We start from the raw sequence: 26,257 nt of genomic DNA on the forward strand, positions 1-26,257 counted from the left end.
CTTTGGTATTAAGTTTTTTAGGTTTGAATAAATCCACAGGTTGAGTGAAAATGAATTAAATCTATAACCGAACTGTAATGAGGCATTAATCATGCAATTTTGGGCAATAGGTACGGATCTTGTGTCACGTCATGTGTATGGTAACATGCAACAAAGATTTAAAGCTTGAATCAAATCAATTTAGAAAAAGCAAATATATCAAAACCTGACAATCAAAGTAAAAATGGGACTTAGTCTATGATCGGTGCAACATTGTTCGTCCGTATGTCATAAAAATGTTTTGAGTCAAAAGCAAGCTCATTTGAGAAATAACATATAAATAAAAATTAAAGGCTATCAAATTTAGAACAAAAAGCCCTGGACGCATACGCTGACGCATTGGCGAATAGGAAATCTCCCCATATCCTTATTATTGTCTGGCTAAAATGTAAGCAATGCAGACTTACAGATTTCTTTCACTACATTTCCTCTCAATATCTTATGCATTTGTCTGAAAATTTAACAAGGTCCCTTGCCTAATTTTAAAAATATACTGTTATTGCAAACAATTTAAACAAAGGGAGATAATTCAACAAGAGGGCCATGATGGTCCTAGATCATTTACCTGAATTTTAAGAGTTTGCGTGAACAGTTTTAGTAGACAGTTATGCAAGAAAGATACCTGCACAATTATCATTAAATAGTGTCAGCGACACGGATAATTCGAAAGTTTCTACTAAATGAAATCGGGCGGGTGTGTGGATAGCTGTTTGGACAGGTGTTGTAAGAGGTTTAAAATTAAGACATAGGATACAAAGAAATAATATCAAGTTTCCTCTTTATTCATATAGGGATGATACTACATATCAAGTGGGGCCTCCGAGGCCGAGTGGTTAAGGTCATTGACTCAAATCACTTGCCCCTCATCGATGTAGGTTCCAGCCTCACTCGCGTTGAATTCTTCATCTGAGGAAGCCATCAGCCTGGCTAAAGAAAGTTCGTTGATTCTACCCAGATGCCCGCATATGATGAAGGGGCAGCTGGGGTATTCCTGCACCATCAAAGCTGGAAAGTCGCCATATGACCTATAATTGTGGTGTCAGTGCGACGTTTTGCCCTCAAGCACGAATAAACAAAATGCTACATATCAAATATCAAAGCCCTATGACCTGTGGTTTCGGACACAAAGATATTCAAAGTTATTACCTATATTAGTGTATATAAACCTCCAGTGTTGGACTATATTTTACCTTAGGAGAATAATCTGAACCAGTTTGGTAGAAGACAAATAAATAATACTACATACCAAATATCAAATCCTTAGGACCTGTAAAGAAGATTTTCAAAGTTTTTCCATTCGGTTGCAATGGCAACCAGAGTTCTGTATTAAATTTCAAAGAAGAATATCAAAGAAGCATCTCTTTGAAGATTCATCCAAAACGGCGTGACGGTTTAGGAGGAGATACTGTTTAAAGTAAAGTGTTGACGTACTGACGGCCGGTCGACGGACGGGCGAGGGACGCCGTACGGTGATTGATCAAAATAGGTCACCATGTGAACCAGTGTCAACGCGTTACGTGATTCGTATCCATGGTAACATTTTTTCAATTCAACAACTTATTATTTCTACTAAAACTTGATCAATTTTAGAGAATGTTTTAGTACCAAATTATCAAATAGAAACAAATAATAGGTATTACAATTTGAACTGCCCAACTTTATTTGAAAATGGTCGTAATGAATAACCTTTCACCAAATTATATTTCCAAGAATTGCGCAGTAACTATCATCCATTTTCTTACATTCTGCACAGACATAGTGGTCGATTACTGACGTGCGATCGATCATTAATTGATTACATGGACATATTTGGTGTTATCGATTATTAATCAATTACTTTTATTTGGGTCTGTAATCGAATACTCTCGATTTCTTTGAGTAAAGTATACAAGATTACAAAATGATTACATCCGATTACTCGAATTTATTCAACTGTGAAACTTATAAACATGACAGTATTACACATGTAAATTGCAATGCAATACAATTATGTATGTAAAATAGAGCATAAATGTTATGTACATTGTGCTTATACTTATATAAAGTAGCAACGTTTCTGGATCACGCTGTACACTTAATCAAGAATGTTGCAGTCCATTATTTTACTTGTTCAAGTTACACTATCCATGTGTCACACAGGACATTTGCCCCCCACTTCATATTTTTAGAATGGATATTTGCCCCGCAATACTTTTGTCCTATGTGCCAGTAGATATACTGTGTTTTACTGTATGTTGTTTTATTATCAAAATTACTGTAAAAAGGCATCTTACTGATAAACTTTTGATGAATAATGATAATTACATTCAGGTGTTAAGGTAAATAATAGCCTAGCTATTATTGACTTATAAAAGTGCTCATAACAATGTTATAATTTTTTAATTTGTGCAATGTTTTTAACACTGAAATTTGTTAATTTGACAATTATCTATTAGAAAGATGTAAGAAACAAAGACATTGTTATCTGCAATATGATAATTATCTTCTACTAATTATAAGTTCCTAAACAATCACTAGGTGACAAAAATATTGGGAGGGGGAGGGCAAATGTTCATTTCAGAAATAAGCACTGAGTTGGGGGTAGGGGGGCAAATGTCCTATCTCCCATTTCAACTTGAGGGGAAGGGGCAAATGTAAAGCAGTCCACTTTTCTTATTGAGGTTGTGGGCAACCGGATCCCGTCTGGTAAAAGTAAGATCTACTGCATTTAGGTTCACTAACACAAAATTGACTGAAAACTTCTCTCATAATACTTCAAGGAAAGATAAGATTAATTGCTATGCCCGAGGACTTGAGAAGGTTATAACGTGTAACATGCATTTTTGAAAAGAAGTGTTTGAAATTATTGGTGGCTCAATAACCTTGATGTGAACATATTTTTTGTGAACAAGTGAAACAATATGTTAAGTGGTTTAGAGAACAAAATCCATCTCATTTTATTCATTATACATAAAACAATGTACCATAGATAGCTAATGATGATCTTAATATCAAAAACTAGTTTTGGGTTGTTGTTTATTTTTGTTTCAAGACAATAATGAGAACAAGGACATTGTATTTTGGGGGTTAGTTAAATAAATCACATAGATGTAATCGAAAGTAATCGAAAATATAATCACTGATTACATCAAATTTTAGGTCTGTAATCAATTAAATTACGATTACAAGTAATCGAAATGGACTTTGATTACTGATTACAGACGATTATTTGACAAAATGTATTTGATTACAATCGATTACGATTACTGATTACGATTACACCATTTCTGATTCTGCATAACATTTCAATAAAATTATGTAAAAACCGCAAAATATTGATCGTTCGGAGCGAAAGACTCGTGAAAAATATTTCGGCTAGTAATGGCTGCTTTATAATAGTTCAGATAAAAGAAATGCTTAGAATTACTTACATTCAAGATAAAAGCTATTAATTTTGCCCCGGAAAAAAGTGTTATGAGTAAATCAAACAGAGCTTTGTAGTGTGCCTGACTGTCTGAAACCCTTTCAACTGATACTAGCATAAATAAAATAGTTTAGTAAAATTTTCTGAATTGAATAAAAGGGCTATATTGGCTCTAAAACACTCACATTACCTTTACCTACTGAACTTGAACATATGTTTGATACATCATATCATGAATGGTAACAACTGTGTTTAGAATCAGACGGCATCAGTAATAAAAATCTTGAGATATACTTCTATAATAACTTAAAGTAAAGTCCATCCCAAGTTCTCCTTGACAAATTACAGTGATAAAATTCCATTTCACTCCACTCATGCTCCATGAAGCCAACTGTTTGATCATTTACTCGACAGTTTTCAGACAGGGATATATAAGGTACTATGACTCAATATATATGTATATAAAAGTATTGTCAGGGAAAAAGCAATTTTTTTCCAGAAACCAATTGAAAAAAAAAATAGGTTAGTTCATACGGAATGTATCTGACCGAATCATTGTTGCTGTCATTTGAGTTCTGTCATATCAGTCAAGCAAAACAAACATATATTCTCTTATCTGTCGACCCCTAAATTCAGTCATGCAGAACCAGTTAAATGAATTTACGGCCTTATTTTGATGCTTTAGACCAAGTTTGGTGATGATCCATACAGCGGATTATGACAACAGGTAAAGGGTTTTTATATTTTTGTCTATGGCGGTCCATAACAAAAGAAGAACCATTTGTACAAAATTGAGAGATGATCTTACAAGGATGCTATAGACCTCGTTTGGTGATGATAAAACTTTCTGTTCATGACAAGTAGTTGTTTAAAGTTTTTTTTCTACCTTTTCAAGTTGTGGTCGTCAAGCGGAACTATTTGAATAAATTTATGAGAGGAAAATATGAAAAGGCTAGCTTTAAACTGACAAGAACTAGTATACAGATACAATCTGGTTTATGTATAACTTCTTTGAAATATTTATAAACAAGACCATATGGTATTTCCTCTTTTAAACGGACATGATCCGACAAAAATAGGCTTTTGGGTTCATTTTCGAAAGTAAATACATAGCAAAATAATTAATATATACCACAACATTGCGTGCATGCACGTATAAATCTGAAAGAGCAGGACAAAAATTACCAGCGTCTACCACCATAGGACGCGTGCGTATTGGACTTAGGTCAAGAGAGCAATGGATTAACATGTTAAGGAGAACTTTTACTATACAGCAGCCTTAGTGGCCGAGTGGTTAAGGTCGCTGACCTCAAATCACTTGCTTCTCACCGATATGGTTTCGATCCTTATCCGGGGTGTTGAATTGTTATGAGGAAACCTTCTAGCTTGCTGACGGAAGGTCGGTGGTTCTACCCAGGCTCCTGCATGTTATGAAATAATGCATAGAGGAGGCACCTTGGGTTTTCCTCCAACATCAAAGCTAGAGAATTGCCATATGACGTATAAATATGTATTGGTTCGATATTAAACCCCTAAAAAGACATATCCTACAAGGTCTGGTTGAACGACTTAGTGACTGGGTTGCGTGGCATTGATCATGACCTACAACATTTAATAGTTCTTGGAAGTTTACGACCGGACACTATAAACCTTTGAGCTAAAAGTGTAATTACTTTCACAACACGGACAGGACATATTAATCCCTTATTTCTAATTTCTACATGTATGACAGTATTACGGAGTGACAGGAGAAGAAACTTGACTCTATAAACATTTGACCTCCAAGTCTGACCTTGACATTAGAGCGACAGGCTTACTCCCTGCGCACCATATGTCAGCTGGTTACAGAAAACATTTTTTGCCGATGAAAATTCAAACGGTTGGCAGAGTTATGGATCTACACAAACCGGACCCAGTGAAACTTTTACCTCTGAAATTGATATTGATCTTACAGCAAATGGCATTTGTCCTCCTTCTGACATTTTGTCAATTAAGGAGAAAAATTAACGGGAAAGACTTTTCAAATCCCTTGACGGATGTCAGAATAATGGACCGGAACAGACTATTTTAACTTTCGACCTCCTGATGTGAATTCGACATCTGTGTCAAGTGTCTGGGTCTTCCGCGTGACATGTTGTGTAGTCAGAAATACTTATGCAGGTAATATTTAAATCCCTTGATGACTTGAAGAGCTATGGACAGCTAAAGACGTGTTACAGAATGACGAAACTATCCGTATTCGCACAAAACAGAAACTAGAGATGGCTTATCGAAGAACATGCCAATTTGAAGACATCCGTTTCAAACAAAGGAGCAGACCTCGAATTGCCGGAGAGTTTTGACAGCCATTTTACCTGGCAAACCAATGGTCATACCTCGAGATCCGCTGAAAAACGTCTTTGATAGGGTATACCACGCCAATATAATTACTCACACCTTTAATCAACTAACAACCACTGCCCTAACCCTGACAATTAATAAGATAAGTAAAACTGCATTGTCCTGCTCATTTGGCACGATCATTTCAAGCCAGGTTCATGCAGATTAAGAGTAGGGTAATGGAGTTCAGCTCTTTTACGAAGACGGTATGATTCGTAGTTGCTACAGTAACACTAGTCCTTAAGCTGAACCTGCCACTGTTGCCATTGACTTTAATGGTGACGTTTGTGATGGACCTTATATTCCCATATGTCGGCCGGACCAAAACCATCTCCTAAGGATTTGTAGAGTCGGAATAAAATTTAACATTGAAATTTAAATGTTACATTAACAGGTACCGTTAGGTCAAAAATACCATCACGATGTTTTATGAAAGCAAAAGCATGGGCTTCCATTATGCTAACTAACTAATTGTTCCCGCTTTTAAGGTTTCAATTGAAATTGTTCCTTTCTCCAAGGTGAAAAGGACAATAACCCAACAATAAAAGGTCCCAAACACATTGTTTAATAAGATCAATGACAACTGTGAGTACTTTGAAATGAATTTTTTTTGTCTTATTGCGAAATAACGTACCAGCTTGCATGAGAAAAATATCTTGTATATTTTATGTCTAAAGGATTACAAATGTATTTCTTTCTATATTTAGTTTTAAGTTGCCATAGTAACAAACAGTTATATCAAAACATGTTTAGAAAGGCGTGTATTTGTATTATTTATATTATCCTATATCTTTAGAAATGGCAATAACAAAAGAATCGTCTGTGCAATGTACATGCAACGGTATTAAAGGATCATCATTTTGTGGTTACTGGTGAGCAAATGAAAATGCATTTAAACGTTTAAAATTAGACTTTATGTGCCGAGTTTCATGTAAATAACTCAATGTCTTGTACTTTTATTTTTCAAATAATTTCCAGACTCACCTTAAGTCACTGACGAACATACTATCAGACATGCTGAAGAAGAAACTGACAGAGGGGCAAAATAGAATAATTTGCTATTTGAGCACGCGTGTTTACCGAAGGCTTAGCATGAATTTATCCCTTTTTACAATTTTACAAATCCGGAAAGAGTGCAATGCAAAACTAATAATGCTAATTATTTTCCCCCACTTTTTCCATTGAAAGTAATAATTAGCAGGTTTTGGTATATTTGACTATGTGGTCCTTCTTAATACCCTTTGCATCAAAAAATATGGTACATTCTATCAAAAGATCTTTATAGATGAAATTCGTGTGACTGAATGACTAAAATATACGTACATAAATGTATTGCCCCATGTGAATGCAATTTTAGTTAAGATCGGTTGAGCTAGATCTTCATTGAAGTCAACGTCTATGTAAACGCCTTGTCTCTTCACCGCTGCTTGATATGTCCTGTGGTGTAAGCCGCCTTCTCCACGCTTATCCAGTTATAAGGAAAATGTAAATGCAGAGTTAAATTACATGTTTGCATAATTTCATTCTTCCAAAAATATGCTGAAGCGTCTTTAAACAGATAGAAGTATTCAATATTTGATACTATAATGATAAAAGACGTGTTTATATAATGACCCAGAATCAATAAGCAGCAGTCAGCTAACCACAGAAAAATTCTATATATTTCCTGGTCATTAAGAAATTATTTTATTTGCAATGTTACTACAGTATCATTAATTTGATATATGGAAATCTACCTTGCCTGGTCATAACAGACTTTTCTAATAAATTAATGTACGTGGTGGTAATATAATTTTATGATGGAAGGGGTCATGGTCAGACCTCATTCTTATAAATCAAGTTATAAGTATTCATTTTAACTACTCTGATATGCTAACAATTGATGATAAAATGATAGTTACGAAGATGCAAAAACAACCTGCAAATGCAAAAACAAAACGAGAAAAATTTCAAGATCAGTCACTGATTATATAGTGACACGTCCAAATACACAGAAAGCAAACGAGTACCTGAGCTCCCCATCTGTTACATATCTCCTTGGCCACATTGGCTGCAGCTGATGCTCCACCTCTCAATTTCACAATGAGGTTTCTATCAAAGATATCATCAAGATCTGATCGTATTTTGTCTAAATTGCAGTCTAATGTCGACTTGAGATTTTGCAGCTTTGAGTCTATGGTGACCTTCGTAAAGCTTTGTTTTGATGGCTTCTGGAATAGATATATCGCCTAATTGTACACATTTAAATGTCGTTTGTTATGAAATACATGTCATGAATGTGCAGCTGTTCATACAAATTTTCGATGCAAGACGTGATATTTAAACATAACATAAGTAACTTTAATAAAAGACCGAAATATTATACACGCAGAAGGAAGGAACCTCCACGTTTACGAAGGTATGTCATTATTTAAAGTCAAGTAAAGGTAAAGCGTCTTAGGACTGGCGCTTCAGCTTTTAACCATTCGACATTAGTTTCGCTCGAAAAACGTCGGGAATCGGTATCTCGCAAATTTTCTGACCCGTAAAAAACAGTATATCGTTTGTTTTAAGGTGCATATTATGCGGCCGAAGATAAAGTGTTCTGGAAGTTTACAGTTGACAGAAATCTAGACAATCGGAAGGTAACTGAAATGAATAGAGCAGCTGCATTTCTTTAAAAGTATTACACTTTCGAGTAAAATGGTATTTGACCCTGGCCGACATAGAGTTGAAAGACCTTTGTAAGTTCTTGTGTCTCCTCATCAATGACAAACTTCAGAAATTTAGGAGAGATCTTGTTGACCGAGCAACTTGCGAGGTTTTAGTCCCTGTAGATGTTTTACTACGCCATTGTCTGTGTTATTGTTGAAGGTACTGGCAGAGGAAATTTACAATCTTCATTGTAGAATATAGATGAAAATTTCTGGTTTAGTAGATCAACTTTAGTTTAGACTTAGCTGTGCTATATCTATTACTAAAGGACACACTTAAGTTGCTAGACTTCTTGAATTTGACTTAGTTCCTGAATACAATTTGGTTCTCTTTTTCCTTTCCTGGCGACTACATTTGTGTCATGGGCTGTTCTGCAAGCTTTCTAGGTTTTAGGCTTTAGGTAAGTTCTCGTCTGTCATGTCCATCGTCACTTTAATCTATCAATTTGATGGATGTATCTGTTGATGCAGGGTCAATTGAACTTTACGGCTTTGTCTAACATACTTCATCTTCCATAACTTGTTTTCAGCCAATTTTTATATAAATCAAATGATTTTACGTCAGCTGTGTTTTGTACGGATTCAATTATAGAGTTGTTTGAACTGGCTTGATCTTTCTTGATGATATCTAAGTTGTATGTTACCCACAAAGGGTGTGTTTTACAGGCGTGTGATGAGGAGTGCATGTGTTTGTATCAACGAACATGTCACTAATGCCTGATAAAGCTGTACATCAGTTGATCAATTTTAGGTGATTTGTCCGGAAAGACTGCATTCTTATTGTTTTCTCTTGTAAGAAAATCAACCAAAGTGCGAAAGACCAACAAAGTTCAGATTTCTACCAAGAAAGTCAAGATGACCGACGATCCGTATGGTAGCATTCTTGTATATTGCACAAACTGAACATAAATTTTCGCAATAATTCCAGAATAAAGTTCATGGTTACATTTGGGATGATATGCTGAGCCGGTTATCAAAGTTTCTTATTTTCTCATTCCAGTTCCGAGCACATACTATTGGATGGTGTATCTACTTCACCTTTTTTACAAGGCTCAGGTTGTCTCGGCACAATTTTTTTCTATCCTTTCGAGATTCAGTTTAAGCTCCGGGGAAAACTCTCTGCATCGCTGATTGTTGAGCCATGTCCATGTCGAGGGTACATGCAAGTAAACACGTAGGTTTATTTTCATTCAAGTTGAAATCTGAAAAGCGATCGTTAGAAGCAATCCTGTAAGTGTGTCAGTTTAATATTTTAGTTTTCGTCATACACAAAAAATTCGGTTGAAATGACAATAAATATTCTTGATTGCTGATTTGAAAAGATATGTGAAGCGTCTTTTCAGCTTCACGGAACACTGTATTATTGTATCTTCGGAAGCATTTCTAAGATGACTTCCATTCATAGCTTCGGATTTGTGAATACTGTAAATTCTTCCTCGGAGCGTTTATTTCGTATAAAGCACTTTGTTTAAAATTCGCTGTTGAAAACGCGGGACTATGATTGCGATGGAACTGATCAGTACTGTCAGGGTGTGATTTAATTGTAAGTAAATTGTTTAAATAATTTCGGCTTAAATATCAGAAAATTGTGTCAAATACTGAATGAACCTTACCATGACTTCTTTGTCTAATAGGTAACTCTGCACACTAGACACAAATCCATCTAAACTGGATAGTGTGTCTGTCAATGACTCTTTCTTCTTTGTGCTCGTGAGTTCGTGCACAAAATTCCTCAACTTCGGAATCTGTGTGTCATCCACATTACTGAACACCTATGAAATTGTATGATCTATAACTGTCACATACTGCATAAAATTTCAAGTACAGCTAATAATTTTGATACTGCAAGAATATTCTAATGTTTTGTATATCATACAGGCATTGTCTAAATAACTTTTAAAAATTTTTTGGATATTTTATATAATTAACAAGTGTTTTGGAATATGGCTGAAATTATGAGAACATTCTGAAGAATGCCTTCTACGAAATACTAAAGAGCTAAGTGTATCAAATTCAGCGAGTTTCTGTAACAGGTCACTGTGATAACCTCTGGTCATCGTATCAAATGAAAAACATTTCCAGGTATTCTGCAATATAAGCAGACATTTTGCTGAATGCCTAACTTCTCTAAAAATTGTAAACAACATATCAGCAATATAATGAATTCAATGAATTATTAGACAATGTTGTCGTTTGAGTAATTTATTAACATTTCCAGATATTTTGAAATATTCCTGAAAATTTAAGCAGACATTTTGTAGAATGCCAAACTGCTATAAAATCTTTAAAAAACACAATGTATAAAATTAGATACAGCATAACACAATATATTTTAGTCGAATTACTAGTCAGGGTTGTTAGTGGGGAATGTTTTATGGTATAATGATAACAGTTATTAGCAGAGGCAAAAACGTTATTTTTATCATGAAATACACAAGTTTCGTTTCAAAAGTCAGATTTAGGTAGCGCCTAGTGTTGAAAAACTGATCGGAACTGCCGGTGTAATGAAGTATTTCGACCCACATAGAATAATGACCCCGCAACGGGAAAAGGGATTCTATTTCTAGACGCTGTATCTTGGTGTATACATTTTTTCAGGAAAATAACAATTCACAATACGTTCACAAAACACACCAGTGTCAATAATCCCAGCAAACTTCGGTATGAAGTAATTCTTCAGAAGAAAACTGCACAAGAAACTGCTAGCACAGAACTTAGTATTAATAGAAATTGCAATACTTAGCAGTGGCAGTAAAGTACGGTAGCGGCAACAATAGAAAGTAGTAGTAATAGTAGTAGTAGTAGTAGTAGTAGTAGTAGTAGTAGTAGTAGTAGTAGTAGTAGTAGTAATGGCAGTGGTAGTGGCAGTTGCAGTAGCAGTAGCAGCAGCAGCAGCAGCAGCAGCAGCAGCAGCAGCAACAGAGGAATAAGTGACAGCAACAACAGCAGCAGGAGAAGAAGAGGTAGATGTACAAGACGTATTAGTGAAAGCAGGTATAGTAGTATCAGTAGTAGCAGTTGTAGTAGTAGTAGTAGAAGTAGTAGTAGTAGTAGAAGAAGAAGAAGAAGTACATGTAGTAATAGCAATAGAAGTAGCGGCACCAGTAGTAGTAGTACAATCAAAATGTTAACTATTGGCAATGGAGGGTATTAGAGTTGTAAATCTAGTAAAATTGTCCGTTAGGTTTGGTGGGGATCACTTTTTAATAGATATTATCGTTGAAAAGTCTTTTAAGGAGCCGGTGTTTTACACGGAACGAGTAACTTTTTTAAATAGAATAATGTCCGGGAATCGATATTGTATGAGAGTTCGAATGTAGTAATTTCGGCAGTGAGTATTTTACATGGAAGGAGTCACTTTTTCTATAGAATAATAACCGGGGTCGTTATTCTATGAGATTCGAAGGGAGTCATCTTTAGGGAGTCAGTATTTTACTTGGAGGGGTCAGTTTTTTATAGAATAATGACCGGGGGTTCGTTATTCTATAGAGTTTTCAAAGGGAGTCAGTTTTTTTTATAAGGGGAGTCAATATTTTACAGGAAAGGAGTCACATTTTCTATAGAATAATGACCGGGGGGTCGTTATTCTATGGGGGTCGAAATACTTCATTACACCGGCCTAATCAAATTTTATGTTAATCTAAATTTCATGTTTGTACTTAAATCAAAAATCGACTTTACAGCTTTCAAGCCTGTTTGAGACAAGTTTTGTTTTTTATGTTTACAGCGTTCGTTGTCATGATCACACGGTCAGCAATTTAAAACCAAACTGTCAGTTTTCGTATATTTTCAAATGATCTGTGTCATTCCTTCCTGGTTAGTTTCCCACACTCCCATCAGACATTTTATCGGAGACTTGCATTTCGGGCATATTGTAAACTAACTCGATCAAAAAAGCTATATGCCGGGGCAATAAAATGGGAGTATACAAATATAATAAACAATAACAGCTGTAGTGCTTTTAAATTTCCTTATTAATTAGAAGACATTCTCGTTTATATGTATAACGGAAAAAAATAAACTTAAATGCCTCTGAAATTATTTGTATTTTAATGGTTCTAATCCTATTCTATAGTATATAAACTTCTATCAAATTGTCATATACGCCGAACCCTGAGATCAAACAAATGCGCAAATTTCAACATGCTAATAGAGCGGTCAAAATTGCTTTGATAGATTTCATCTATTTATTATACAGAACCAACTTGATTACTTGGCATGTGCACTTATTATAGAGTATTTTTTATATTTTCATCTTTAGGTTTTACTAAGAAGGTACTCGTGTGTATATAAACGGCAGCGCTATGTAATTATTCCATTACATGAACCATATTTAAATAATGTAAATTAGAACGTCACAATTTTTTATTTATATACTTTCTGGCAAACTGAATAAAAGCAAACATGTAACACAGCTGAACAACATGAAATAAGTTAAACAAATAAGAATCTAAGAATCTGTAAAAAGTATGTTGCATGTACGTTTAGGAACTATGACCTTCCAGATGTCTCTAGTATGTAATAACCTCCCTAAGGACATTGCACATGGCCCGATCACAATAAACATTGTTCAGTATCAGTCTTCAAAACCGTCAGTTTCTGTTGTAGATATTTTCGCGCGTGAAAGTAAGAATTACTTGATCGGACGTTATGTAATGAATCAACTGCTACCGACCGACTCAATTTTCCAAAACTTAACCATAAAACTCAAAAGATTGTGTTATTATACATGTAAATAAACTGGTTTCAACCTTTGGAACGGTTCAGTCTTTAAAGTAAGTTATATTAGTTTTTTCTTCACGAATCCACTGTCACTCATAATTTCCCAAATACCGACCCTGTTTGGTGGTTTACGGGATGATTTTAAGGAGCGCTTCTCTTTGGCACTTCGTGATGAAATAATGCACGGTGGGGCAACTGGAGTCTTCCTCCACCAGTAAAGCTGGAAAAGTTGCCATATGACCTATATTTGTATTGGGGTCACGTTAAACCCAACAAAATAAATAAACTTGCCGAAAGTAAGAATTTGCTGGTGGTATTTTTTATTTGTTAACTGTACAAAAATAATATAATAACGGTGCTTTGAGTTCTTAGCTCGAAATGATAAAATCATTTAAGCACTGACACTGGACTGTCTAAAATTTATTAGATAATCAAGTTTCTACCATTATAAAACAATTAGCACTAAAGGGATCATTACAAAATCATATACAATTACATAAAAATATGCATTATGCGGACTGTGAGTTACACATCATTTCGCCTAAATTAAAATCTTCTACAGAATAAATCGAACGTTGGATATATATCAAACTTATTGCCGAATACCAATAAACAACTTTTAATGCAAAAAATGCACCTTCGAGTAATCTGGTGCAAATAAAACAATAATATATTTCATGTATGAGAAAACTCCCCCTCTGAAATTATACCTTTGGACCAGCATCGTTTGGCTCCGAGTGTTCGAGTAATTGGTATTCCCATGAACTACAGCAGAATACTTTAAGGTTGTTTGTAAGGCGTTTTATCTGCAATTGCTCTGGCTCTTTTTCGTCTGTGATGTCAGGTATGCTTGCTCTTTTAATTTCCTATAATAAAAGTAGTTTTACATGTGTCGCGTCGTTAAATGCAGTAGAACCAACTAACGTTCATAAACACTATAGTCTACGAAATAATGAGAAACGTCGTATATTAAATTTCATAAAATGAATATTAAGAAATATTCATTGTTGTGTCTAAATGATAGAGAGCAAAGTTAATATCATATTAGTAACGTTCATATCATAGCTAGCTGCCGGTGTAATGAAGTTTTTCGACCCCCATAGAATAACGACCCCCCGGTCATTATTCTATAGAAAATGTGACTCCTTTCCTGTAAAATATTGACTCCCCTTATAAAAGACTGACTCCCTTTGAAAACTCTATAGAATAACGACTCCCCGGTCATTATTCTATAGAAAAACTGACCCCTCCAAGTAAAATACTGACTCCCTAAAGATGACTTCCTTCGAATCTCATAGAATAACGACCCCGGTTATTATTCTATAGAAAAAGTGACTCCTTCCATGTAAAATACTCACTGCCGAAATAACTACATTCGAACTCTCATACAATATCGATTCCCGGACATTATTCTATTTAAAAAAGTTACTCTTTCCGTGTAAAACACCGGCTCCTAAAAAAATTTCGACGACAATATCTATTAAAAAGTGATCCCCACCAAACCTAACGGACAATCTTACTAGATCTACAACTTTAATACCCTCCATTGCCAATGGTTAACATTTTGATTGTGCTACTACTACTGGTGCCGCTACTTCTATTGCTATTACTACATGTACTTCTTCTTCTACTACTACTACTACTACTTCTACTACTACTACTACAACTGCTACTACTGATACTACTATACCTGCTTTCACTAATACGTCTTGTACATCTACCTCTTCTTCTCCTGCTGCTGTTGTTGCTGTCACTTATTCCTCTGCTGCTGCTGCTGCTGCTGCTGCAACTGCAACTGCCAATACTACTACTACTATTATTATTACTACTACTACTACTACTACTACTTTCTATTGTTGCCGCTACCGTACTTTACTGCCACTGCTAAGTATTGCAACTTCTATTAATACTAATTTCTATGCTAGTGATGTATCTAGGGTTAATGGTCAAACGGAAGGTCGGACGGACGGACAAGGTCAAATCTATATGCCCCCCCTCCCCCGAGTGGGGGCATAAAATGTAGCAATTAGGCCTTAGATACATGAGTTATCACTAAATTGGACCAAATGACCGGGGTCGTTTTTTTATGGGAGTCACTATTCTTCGTGAGGTTCAGTTTACTTCACGTAGGGGAGTCATAGTACTATGATCTGGAGGTCATAATACTATAACCGGGGGGGGTCACTTTTTCTATAGAATAATGACCGGGGGATCATTATTCTATGGGGGTCGAAATATTTCATTACACCGGCAACTCATAAACCTCGTCAGCTATATGTCTGTGCGTAACGTTCCAAAATCAGAAGTAATATTGTGATTTATATAAAAATAAGATTAGTTAAGTGTTCGCAAATAGCATTGCTGGTAGTAAAGAACGTTTAATAGGCCACAAGAACTAGAAGAACATGAAATATTAAAAACACTGGTTCAAAGAACTGGAGGATCTCCATACAGCACTTAAATGCTGTTGTTGCGACAATTCATCAATAAGATTACCCTTTAGAAACACAGAATAGCTTTAAATATTCCTCCTTACTGAACGCAATACAACCGCATAATTCAGACTTGGGTTCATTGTTATGTATACAGTTCTCAGAGATAGGCCACATAGCGGGTCGGGAATATATCAGACTGTTATATACACTATAGAAAGACAAAAAACCTCGTAGCTTGATGCAAAACGTTCTTTCAAATGCGTCTCGCAATAATCATTCCGAACTTTAGCACAAATCTCATCAATAGCCTTTATCTTCTCATTATGTTGGTCTTTCAACCTTTGTAGCTGTAAAGGAAAATACAGAGAAAGGACAATATTTCCTCAAAAGTTCAACAAATAGCAGACTGTATTTATACAGTGTTTAAGAAACTTATCAACTATCCTGATAAAATCAATCTAAATACAGTGAATAATTTTGGCTCTCAAGTATATATAAGTGTCAACCCGCTTAGCTTAGTAGATAGTGCACATATCTTTGGATCGCGGATGTGGTGTGTATTCCGGCACGATTGATAAAAGACATTGTGTCTCAAAACGTTTGTCCTCAACATCTGATTCATGCGGTGAAGTAGATAGTTGCTTGCGCAGAACAGGTTGGTACTAGTACAAAAAATACGAACACTATTCGGTTAATTACTCGTCGTTACATAACTGAAGTATTATTGAGAAACGGTGCTTATACCGAAAAGCATAAAAACAGACATGTATATATAGAGAGGGAACATTATGAAACGGATTGATACCACAAAAACAGGAGATTTTACAAAACGAAGTTCCTCTTCTTTCTATATCAAAATTCATGGAAATGATTCCTGCAATATGTTCCAATTATTGTCCAAAAATGAAGATAAATCGAATCATTTTTAAGATGCAGATATAAATGCTGTTCTCGTTATTTTTTCCCATTGCCATCTGTTTGATCAGAATATTAATCAAGTTCTCGTTAGTGTTTTCAAAGTTATTAGTATATCCATTTAGCAGATAAGGTTCCTGATTGGGTGTCTGTTCCAGTGTTATATACCACATTTTATCTCTATTATTTCTTCTGGTGACAGCAAAGCTGACATAGTAAACACAAATGGCTGGAATGGTCGCAATAAATTGCAACTCAAATGTGACTAAGGCATTAGCCGCGTTTATTTCATTTAGTCTCAAATAAGAAAAATCTTTATCCCATTTAAGCACAAGAAATTAAGAGATTTAAAATGCTCTTCCAATTTTGTTTACATTATTGGTATTCTGTAATGTGCACACTGTCAAGTTATCGTCCAAGATCTATATACAATCTGCGAGCTGGTATCGCAGTTACCCTTCAAGCGTGCATTCTTTCCACCAAAACATTGGTAATATGTCTTTCGTTCAAATTTATACTTTCCAACAGTTATATAACATTCAAATTAGCCTTATTGTATGCTTTCCATGAGCAACAGTCAATAAAATAGACGTATCTCATATTACGACGTGACGTATGCTAACTAGCCTCAAAAATCCACGCGTGTTGTCCTCACAATGTCCCAACTTTGTTGAACATATGTTTTAAAAGGACTTTGACACAATCAGTGTAGATAATGTTTCACAAAAAAATAAATGCATTAAAACTATAAATATAGTAAAAAGAAAAGTATACAAACCTTACTATTCAAATTACGAAGCTGGTTTTCTTTATCTCTTACACTTTTTTCTATATCTTTCACTTCCTTTTCCAAATCTTCTTTTTCACAGCGCACAGGTTCATCCTCATCCTAAAAATGAAAATAACATTGAATTAAATAATTGATATACGCAGTGCTACTGCTGGAAATAATTAGGTACTTGTTGAATAGACAGACAAAGTCTCGTTTGATGAAGGTTTATATGCTGTTCGTGTTTTACCAATCCAAACTCCGATTTTATAAATTATTTCCACTTTCCCCTTCAGCCCCACTTCCTTTCTCTACACTCTACCTCTTCCTCACCGCATTTTCTATATTTACATAAAATTAAGATGTATTTGTGGAGTTTGTAATATTTCCCTTTACAGCTTCTTTCTGGTGTTGGCCTTCTTTTCTAATGCGTGGCTCTAATGCTGTGTTTGTGGTGCTCTGTGCTTTCCAGAAATCTACCCTTACCTATTATTTTTTGCATTTTTAAATGATTCGGGAAGTGTGTTGTAAATACCAACACATGCCAAAATAAGTGTAGTGTATATTGTAACATTAGAAGATAAGTCAGGATTACACTTACTCATGTTAACAGTTATGATAATTGTTTGCCATATTATTATATATGTTAATGCCTTGCTTATCAATTAAATCAACAAAATTGAATATCTTACAACTAAAACAAGGGAGAAAATGGTACATGTCACTATCTATTTGAACTTTTCATGTCTCTTCTGTAATTCAACATAACAGATTTTAAAGGTGTTATGTTTGAAAACAAGCTGATTGATTGAAATGACGTAGTTGGTGGATAAAAGTATTTGACAAGGAGGAACCTGATAATTCTCATCCTCTAAACATGACTTTGCTTCGTCGAGATATTTCTGCTCATGTTTAACAGAGAGAGTCAACTCCTCAATTTCTTTTGACAGATCTCTTTTTTGTAAGTTTAATTTTGACAACTCCTCTTTAAGTTCTTTGGTCAGACCTTCAAGCTGTTTCAATTCCCTGTAAAATACAAACAAAACAAGTTATAAGATCATATGATAATCAGTCAAGGAAAGCCTAACATTATTTTGTGTTTTTAGAGCGTCCTGTTCCGGTTTATGAGGGAGAGGGTCAACTCCTTCACATTATTTGTCTGATCTTTTTTACCTGATATCACCGTTTCCTCGTGAAGTTCTTTTGTCGAATGTTTTGCGGTGATTGTAGTTTTCTTCGAAAGTAGCAAGATAATGCATAGGTAAATCATCATAAGACCATTTTCTAGACTGTTGACTTTCTTTTTTTACATTTATGTTTCTCGGAACATAATTTACTGCAACTGCATAGAAGGCAGTATTCAAAAAAATTCAAATTCCGCAAATACCCGGCCTGTTCACTTGATTTGAACAAAATCTTCTACAAAATATGTAGATCATGTTGTTGGTGTGTTTAATACTATACCTTTGACATTCTTTTGCATTCACCATATCAGTCATTGTGCATATGAACGAAACCGCATCAAGCTGTCCGTTCATGTAAAACTGACTTCGCAGTTGCTCCCCAAGAAGCTCTTGCGCCGTTCTGTCGTTGATAGACCTGTGAATGCTTGATACTATCCATATGTGGTCACATTTTTCCAGATGCTGCGAAAAGACATAAATTGCATGCAAAAAAAAGTGTTAAGTATATCAAACAGTTTTTGCTGATTTACACATTTATACGTCATTTGGCGACTTTCCAGTTGTTGATGGCCATGGAAGATCCCAGATACCACGCCGTGAAGCATTTTATCACGTGTTTGCAACCACTGGGTAGAACGAACGATGATTGGCTTCATGAAGAATTCTACGCCACCAAAGAGGATCTAACCGACATTGGTGAGATATGCTCTATTAAGTAAGAACTAAATGCTTTAGAAAACACATAAATTAAACGAAGACAATACCTTCAATAAGAATTGAACATATGTCAAAAGGGGCCAAATATAATTAGATCTATAGTAGCAAAGAAAATGACATTTGTCTCACACGGGGGATAACGTTCTACACAAAACTTGATTCGCGTAATCTCAACAAAAGCAAGCATTATGGCTCCTGGACATAACAATTAATAACGATACAGGTAACAATTAAGCTGACTAATATACATTTATGTTTCTGGAACTTGAAGGGAAGAAGCGGATAACATTAATTTGGATTCTCTACAAAAATAAAAGAGGTAGAGGTCAAAAATAGCATTGTCTATAAACATTATCACTATTAAGGAGTTAAACAGATTAAATATCTTAATTCTAAGTAATAGAATTATTTCTCGGGGACATATTATTAAAGATAAATTCAGATAAAATCCGTTTTTGATATTAAGGTTTTTTTGGATATTTAAAATATACAGAAACACAATATAAAGTATGGAATTGTAAAGTCAAATGAAATTGTAGTCTGAATGAAAAGCAAAATGAAATATATTTAGATCTTTCGGTTTGGATAAAAGTTCAATTCTCTTGGAAATAAAACTTCAAAATCTCACAGGTAAATGAACATACTGGTTAAAATATCAGATATTGAACAAGACTTCAAATTTGAACAATAAAATAATTACAATCCATCTTTAAATGATAGATATATTTAAAACTTAGGACATTGTTATTTTTACATGGTCGACAACTGTGTTTGTCATAATCTTGCTTCATTGATATACAAAGGTCCGCCGCAGGTTTAGAATGATACAAAATGTAGTTCCTAAAGGTTTTAATACATGAATCCTCACATTTTAAAATTCATAAATCACAGTGACATTTGAATTTCGTTTCAAATGTTGCCTCGCCTTTTTACGGTACCATAAGCTATATCTTTGTCAGAAGCAAACGAAAGAACAAAGTGTCTCCTCTTTATAATCTAGTTAAGTGATACGAATATAACATTAAAAAAACAAAATCCCCTTATCTTTCTTTTAAAAAATATAACAACTATTTTACCGATTTTGCAATAGCATTCCTTGCCTCATTCGAGTCTCCGCGGCCTGGTAAATCAACCAATACAGCACCACTGCTACATACGTCACAGTCGGGTAATTTAAGGCACACTCGTTTGACAATCGGCCAAAAGCAGTGATCGGTACCTGACTCTTGTACTTCAACGTACCTTTCAACCTCTTTTTTGAATTCATCAAGCTAAAGAGACAATCGAAAAGAAGCAAAATAGGATATAAGGAATCAAAGACACCTGATTATTGCTTTTATTTTAGTTTAAAGGTAGGAAAGAGTCAGCTTCTGCTGTAGTCTTTCAGATAGGTTATTATAGTGACAAATTAAATGTTGCTGTTATTACGTTTGTTTAGGCATTACTTACTTTCGCAGCCTGTATATGTTTTATTTGTCCTAGCCATTTAGTTAATTCCGTCTTTTTGGAGAGTATGTCAAACTTGTCGATTGCTCCATACAAAGCAACCATCTTACAGTAAGAGTTGTATATAGCTGAGTTACGATCGGGTGGTGTTTTTGTAATAACACCGTTTTCATCTGTAAGATCCTCGCAAAGCTTTCTTAATTCATCAAACCATTCCTGGAGTTAAAAATCCATTATAGCCTTAACTAAATTTATGGGAATATCTTACGATCCGGTATCTAACTAATATTCAGCTGTGCATCATCCTTTAAGCTCTCTGTCTTCGGAATGATCTTCTGAAGAAACATAAAATGGAGTCTGGTATTCCAAAGGTAAAACATATTAGTACCCCGAAATGTACGGGTATGTCAAGTCGCATGTTCTTGGAAGCCAAACTGTTGTTATACATTTTGTACATTTCTTGAAAGGTCCATGCAAGGATGCCTATGACCAAGTTTGAGAGCATCTATAAATCGATTAACAACTGACGGAAACGACGAACATGGACCATTCACCTACATAAAGGGCTAAGATGATTCATCATGCCAGCAATAACAGCATTATGCAAGTAATATTATTACAATTTACTTGTACCAATATACTTAATCATCAAGAAAGGCAAATCAATCAAAGAAAATTAAAGTTTTACATATAACAGCAAGTATACATGTCCGAGACATCAGTCTTGCTAGATTGAAACACCTGAGTTCATGTTAAAACTTCTAAAGTTTAAGCAAGGTATTGTTAATCCAATCATGGTATCTGATGTTTACAACCAATCATTGTATCTGATGTTTTACAAGCATAATGTATACCTTTTCTTCTAGGAATTCAATTTCTGCATCAAATCTGTCTGTCTTATTCTGAACAACTTCAACGACAGTTGCAGTACAAGCTTTCATTCCTGATGTCGGCAAAACATCTCTCTTATCTAGAATAGCGTTCATCAAACTTGACTTTCCCATTCCTGTATTACCAATCACTGCTATCACCATAGGTTTAAACTTCAGTTTATTTTCTATTTCTTCCAGCTCCTTTCTGTATATTGTACAAGAAAAAACTGACCGAGCAGTGTAACAACATCAATGTGAAGGGTAGGAACTTGTAACATTATAAGTGTTACACTACATTTTACCAAATCAAGGAAAAAACCTCTGCTTTTACTGAAATAAGTGAGTATCTCTATAAGTCTGCAAAGGTCATATGATAAGGGATGTAGAGATTCTAACTATAATATTTATTAAATTAAAAGCATTTTGAATCTAAAACAGACAGAATGACACACGGACTCACGGACGCACGGACGGTCGGACAAACAGCAGGATCGGCAACGCTGGTAGGTAAGGGTAGCCTTGCTGAAGAAGTTTTCTTGTAATATAGTAATTACGTTCATTGAAATCCTCGACATGACTACATACTCTAGCAAACCAAAATAATTGAAAAATATATACCCCGTTAAAAGAGGTAGATAAATTAGTGTGATACTGATGGAGTTGAAATAAGCAAGGACGAATAAAGAAAAGGGAAAGTCACGCTCCATAAAAGAAATCATCCTACACCGCAATCCACAGCATTGTAAACACACACACACACACACACACGTCTTAAAAGGGCAATACTTTTGTATAAAATGCAAAACAGTGTTACAGACCCTGTACAATGCATATCAGCTCATGACAGCGGACAAGTGATGTTTCAGTCCATTCCCATTAGTTGGCACTGAGATACCAGTTTACATACAAAAACTCAACCAAAAACTGTGAAGTCAAAAAGTAGCATAATGTTGTAAAAATACAAGGTAGAGTTATGAAACCTTATCACTGCATGTCAGTTTATCACAAGGAAAAAGTGTGTGAAGTTTCTTTCCATTCCCAAACATACCAGTTTACATACAAGGACAGCAAAAAATACTGCTAAGTCGAAAAATGGGCATAATTTTGTAAAGAAAGCAAATACAGTTATATAACCTAGGCAATTCAAGCCAGTGTATAAGTGTGTAAATTTTCAATCCATTCACACAAGAAACAAGTGATATACCTGCTTACACACAAAAATACGAAACGGACAAAAAAATATATATATAAAAAGGACACGGCCTTTGAACGGTCAATAACCTATCTAAATGAAACTTGGGGCAAAGAGTTAAGAGTTTAGACATGTAAACCTCGCACTTACTCTCTTTCCAACAATTAAGACAAGGGAGTACAAGTAAGACTAGGCAGTCTGAAAGGCAGCTATATCCCGCGCCATTGCTACGGATAGTGAAATGGTTTATGTTATTTGGAGGAACCATTAAAAAGTCGAGTTGTAATCTTGACCCTAAGCTTGCAGGGATGAATTTTGAATTTTTCACATTGTCTACATAAATGGAATATAACATCCAACTTATATTACAATTCTTCAAGGGGTTAAGGAGATAAAGAGCAGGCATAAAATGGAAGGCTCAAACATTTGACCTTGAGTTTTGACCTTGATCTTAAGCCAACAAGGTTGACTCATAAGTTTTGCACATCATCTTTATAAGGTGATTAATTGGTCCAAGTTTCATGAAATTCATTCAGGGGGTTAAAAGATACAGAGTGGAAACAAAATGGAAGGCTCAAATATTTGACCCTGAGTTGTGGCCTTCACCTCAAGCCGACATAGCTGACTCTTGAGTTTTGCATATTGTCTTAATGATATGACCATTTGACCCAAGCTTCTTGAAATTCCTTCAAGCAGTTTAGGAGATACAGAGCGGACACAAAATGGAAGACTCAAACATTTGACCCAGAGTTGTGACCTTGACCTTGAGCCAACATGGCTGATTCATAAGTTATGCACATCGTCTTGATGAGGTGATTATTTGACCAAAGTTTCATGAAAATCCTTTTCTGGGTTTAGCAGATAAGGAGCGGACAAAAAATGGAAGGCTCAAACATTTGATCTTGACTTGTGGCCTTGACTTTAAGCCGATATGGCTGACTCGTAAGTTCTGCAAATTACCTTGATAAATAAGGTGATCATTTGATCCAAGTTTCTTGATTATCATTAGGGGATTAGGAAATATAGAGCGGACACAAAATTGAAGGCTCAAACCTTTAACCTCGAGATGTGACCTTGACATTGAGCAAACATGACTGACTCATACGTTCTGCACATCCTCTTGATGAAGTGATCATTTGGCCCAAGTTTCATGATACGAAATGGAAGGCTCAAACCTTTGACCTTGATCGGACATGGCTGACTCATAGACTCATAGATTCTGCACATCGTCTTGATAAGCTGATCATTTGACCAAAGTTTCATGAAAATCCTTCAAGGGGGTTAGGAGATACAGAGCGGACACAAAATGTTACGGACGGAACGACGGACGGACGGAGACCATTCCTATAACCCCCTACAACTCACTGCGAGGGATTGATAACTCCTCACTGAGAAAGGCTCCAACTTTAGTGACAAATACCACTTTATATAAAGTTGAACATCGAGGGTCAGTCTAAGGTATAATTATACCAATGTATACAACACCCGGACTGAAGCCAGAGCGTCAAGAGCCTAACCAAATTACTATTCACAGTTGTTAAATACAAGTCCAAAGAAAATGCTTCTAAGTCTGAAATATTAGTATTGTTCAGCTGCAATTCTTTTTGATAACGTGTGTTAACCATTTCTGAAAAATACAGGTAGTCTATATCTAAAATATCATCAATGTGCCTTGAAGTTCCATTAAAAAATCAATTATATCTAATTGCGTCTCAGTGGACAATCTGATGTAATTTCTTTCATAACAGTTTTAGAATACATACATCCAAGCTTTTACGCGCGGATACTGTCGTATATTTTCTCGTTTATTGTTAAACATATCTTGCATTTCCTTTATCACCTCCGCGCACCTGGAATGGAAACACATATTGGATAAGATAAAAGGGAGAAGATAATTCTACTTCATAAATAAGATAAGATTGATTTGGCATTTCTACAAATCATCCAATGACCATCTGTGTGAAACCTATTTCGAAATTTGTTCGCAGTGTTATTATAGTTTTAACTAAATAAAATGTGACAGCGTCACCTTGTGGTCAAGAATTTGACAAATCGAAATAGCTTGAGCACTCTTGCCAAAGGATCACTACAGAACATTTCTTGTGAAATTATTTCAAATTAGAACCAGAGGTTTAAATATTTCGTTTGAAGATATTTATCTTTTTAACCCTGTTGGCCACTATGTGCAGTCAAGTGCAACCGTTTGGATACTTTCACCTTCGTAAGAACAAATGTACGGACAGTCAAAAATGAATTCAACTTTTATCTTTTTCAATGAGACGCATAAAACGTAATGATGAATATAGTACGGACGTCGAGTGGTTGTAGCAGCTCCGCCCAAGCACGTAGTACTCAGTCAAACTAAAAGGTTTGAAAACAATTGACAGAATTTGGATATTTTACGCTCTTTAACAACCCTCCGTTTTATGAAAACGTATATAACTTTAAAACTCTTACCGCTTAAATTTTATCTATCTGAAAAACATGTTTATTAATTAACACAATATTCTCCGAGTGTATTTGATGTACAAATTCAGGAGAGCAGAGTGACCTACAATACATACAGCGCATATAACTGATGAAGAAGGATGGATATCCTGTTTTCGAAACCTAACCTTAAAATCTACAAACCTGTTTGCATGGTTGTCAATACTAAACAGCAACTTCTTTGACTCTGACATGTCTCTTTTTCTTTTTCGATCAACTGTTTCCTGGCCAAACTCCGAGCTTAAAGCGAGACCGGATTGTAACATTTTCCGTTTATCAAGAAGAGCTTTGACTTTGCTCATGGTTTGAGATGTTTTATTGTTGTATCCTCTTTCTTTGTGTCACTGTTATCGCCTTCTTCTGAAATTTGCGCAAAAAAGAACATGCCGGATAGTGAACAAAACATTCAAGTTTTTTGTTTGTTTTTTTTTTTCAAAAGAAAAATCAATCCATAAATTAGAACTACAACAAGAGACCCAAATGAGTCTAAGGCGCTCACCTGAAGAAGGCCTTGAACGTATACGTATAACCTTTCTTCTGACCGAGTTTTGCGAATAGCTTATTAAAATATAAGATATTTAAAGGTTTTTTTCTATATTTTTGCTGTGACAGCAAAAATATATAAAACATAAGAACACATTTGAAGATAAGAAGCTGATTAGATAATTTATAATGATGCTTCCGACAAAAGTTTCATGAAGATACATGAAGTTATTCATGAAAAAAGAAGTCGTTTAAATGTATTTCTTCTACTTCCTTCACTTAAAAAAAGTTGGAAAAACTTTTAATTCGATGCTTAAAACCAAGTCTGATGGGAAGTGTAAGCAGTTAACTTGATTCCGACGGACGACGACGTAACAAAGGACGATCGCAATAGCTCACCCTAGGCAACTCGAGCTCAGTCGAGCTAAAATAAATTTACTAGACAAGAAAGATCTTTAGGCCGGTACGATCAATTCTATATATTTCTATATATAGCATTTTGATAACATTTAATTAGATTT

General features: G+C 35.1%; 1 protein-coding gene across 5 annotated transcripts in view; it reads right to left on the reverse strand.

Annotated features, from left to right (window-relative positions):
- LOC123525659 (uncharacterized) overlaps nucleotides 1-26,257 on the reverse strand; it is a 57,041-nt gene that overhangs the window by 25,083 nt on the left and 5,701 nt on the right. For all 5 annotated transcript variants that reach the window (XR_008370315.1, XR_008370316.1, XM_053539067.1 and 2 more), the window contains exons 2-14: nucleotides 25,398-25,613; nucleotides 24,530-24,616; nucleotides 21,557-21,779; nucleotides 20,706-20,918; nucleotides 20,333-20,527; nucleotides 18,820-19,001; nucleotides 18,210-18,381; nucleotides 17,365-17,475; nucleotides 15,899-16,018; nucleotides 13,947-14,102; nucleotides 10,128-10,286; nucleotides 7,831-8,031; nucleotides 7,145-7,284 (exon numbers count right to left, since the gene is read on the reverse strand). Coding sequence is in view for 3 of the 5 variants with exons in the window: in XM_053539067.1 (XP_053395042.1) it covers nucleotides 7,145-7,284; nucleotides 7,831-8,031; nucleotides 10,128-10,286; nucleotides 13,947-14,102; nucleotides 15,899-16,018; nucleotides 17,365-17,475; nucleotides 18,210-18,381; nucleotides 18,820-19,001; nucleotides 20,333-20,527; nucleotides 20,706-20,918; nucleotides 21,557-21,779; nucleotides 24,530-24,616; nucleotides 25,398-25,555 (2,117 nt within the window). In the remaining 2 variants the exon portion in view is untranslated. The remainder of the gene's footprint in view (nucleotides 1-7,144; nucleotides 7,285-7,830; nucleotides 8,032-10,127; nucleotides 10,287-13,946; nucleotides 14,103-15,898; nucleotides 16,019-17,364; nucleotides 17,476-18,209; nucleotides 18,382-18,819; nucleotides 19,002-20,332; nucleotides 20,528-20,705; nucleotides 20,919-21,556; nucleotides 21,780-24,529; nucleotides 24,617-25,397; nucleotides 25,614-26,257) is intronic.

The sequence above is a fragment of the Mercenaria mercenaria genome, chromosome 3, assembly GCF_021730395.1.
Source record: "Mercenaria mercenaria strain notata chromosome 3, MADL_Memer_1, whole genome shotgun sequence".
NCBI lineage: Eukaryota > Metazoa > Mollusca > Bivalvia > Venerida > Veneridae > Mercenaria > Mercenaria mercenaria.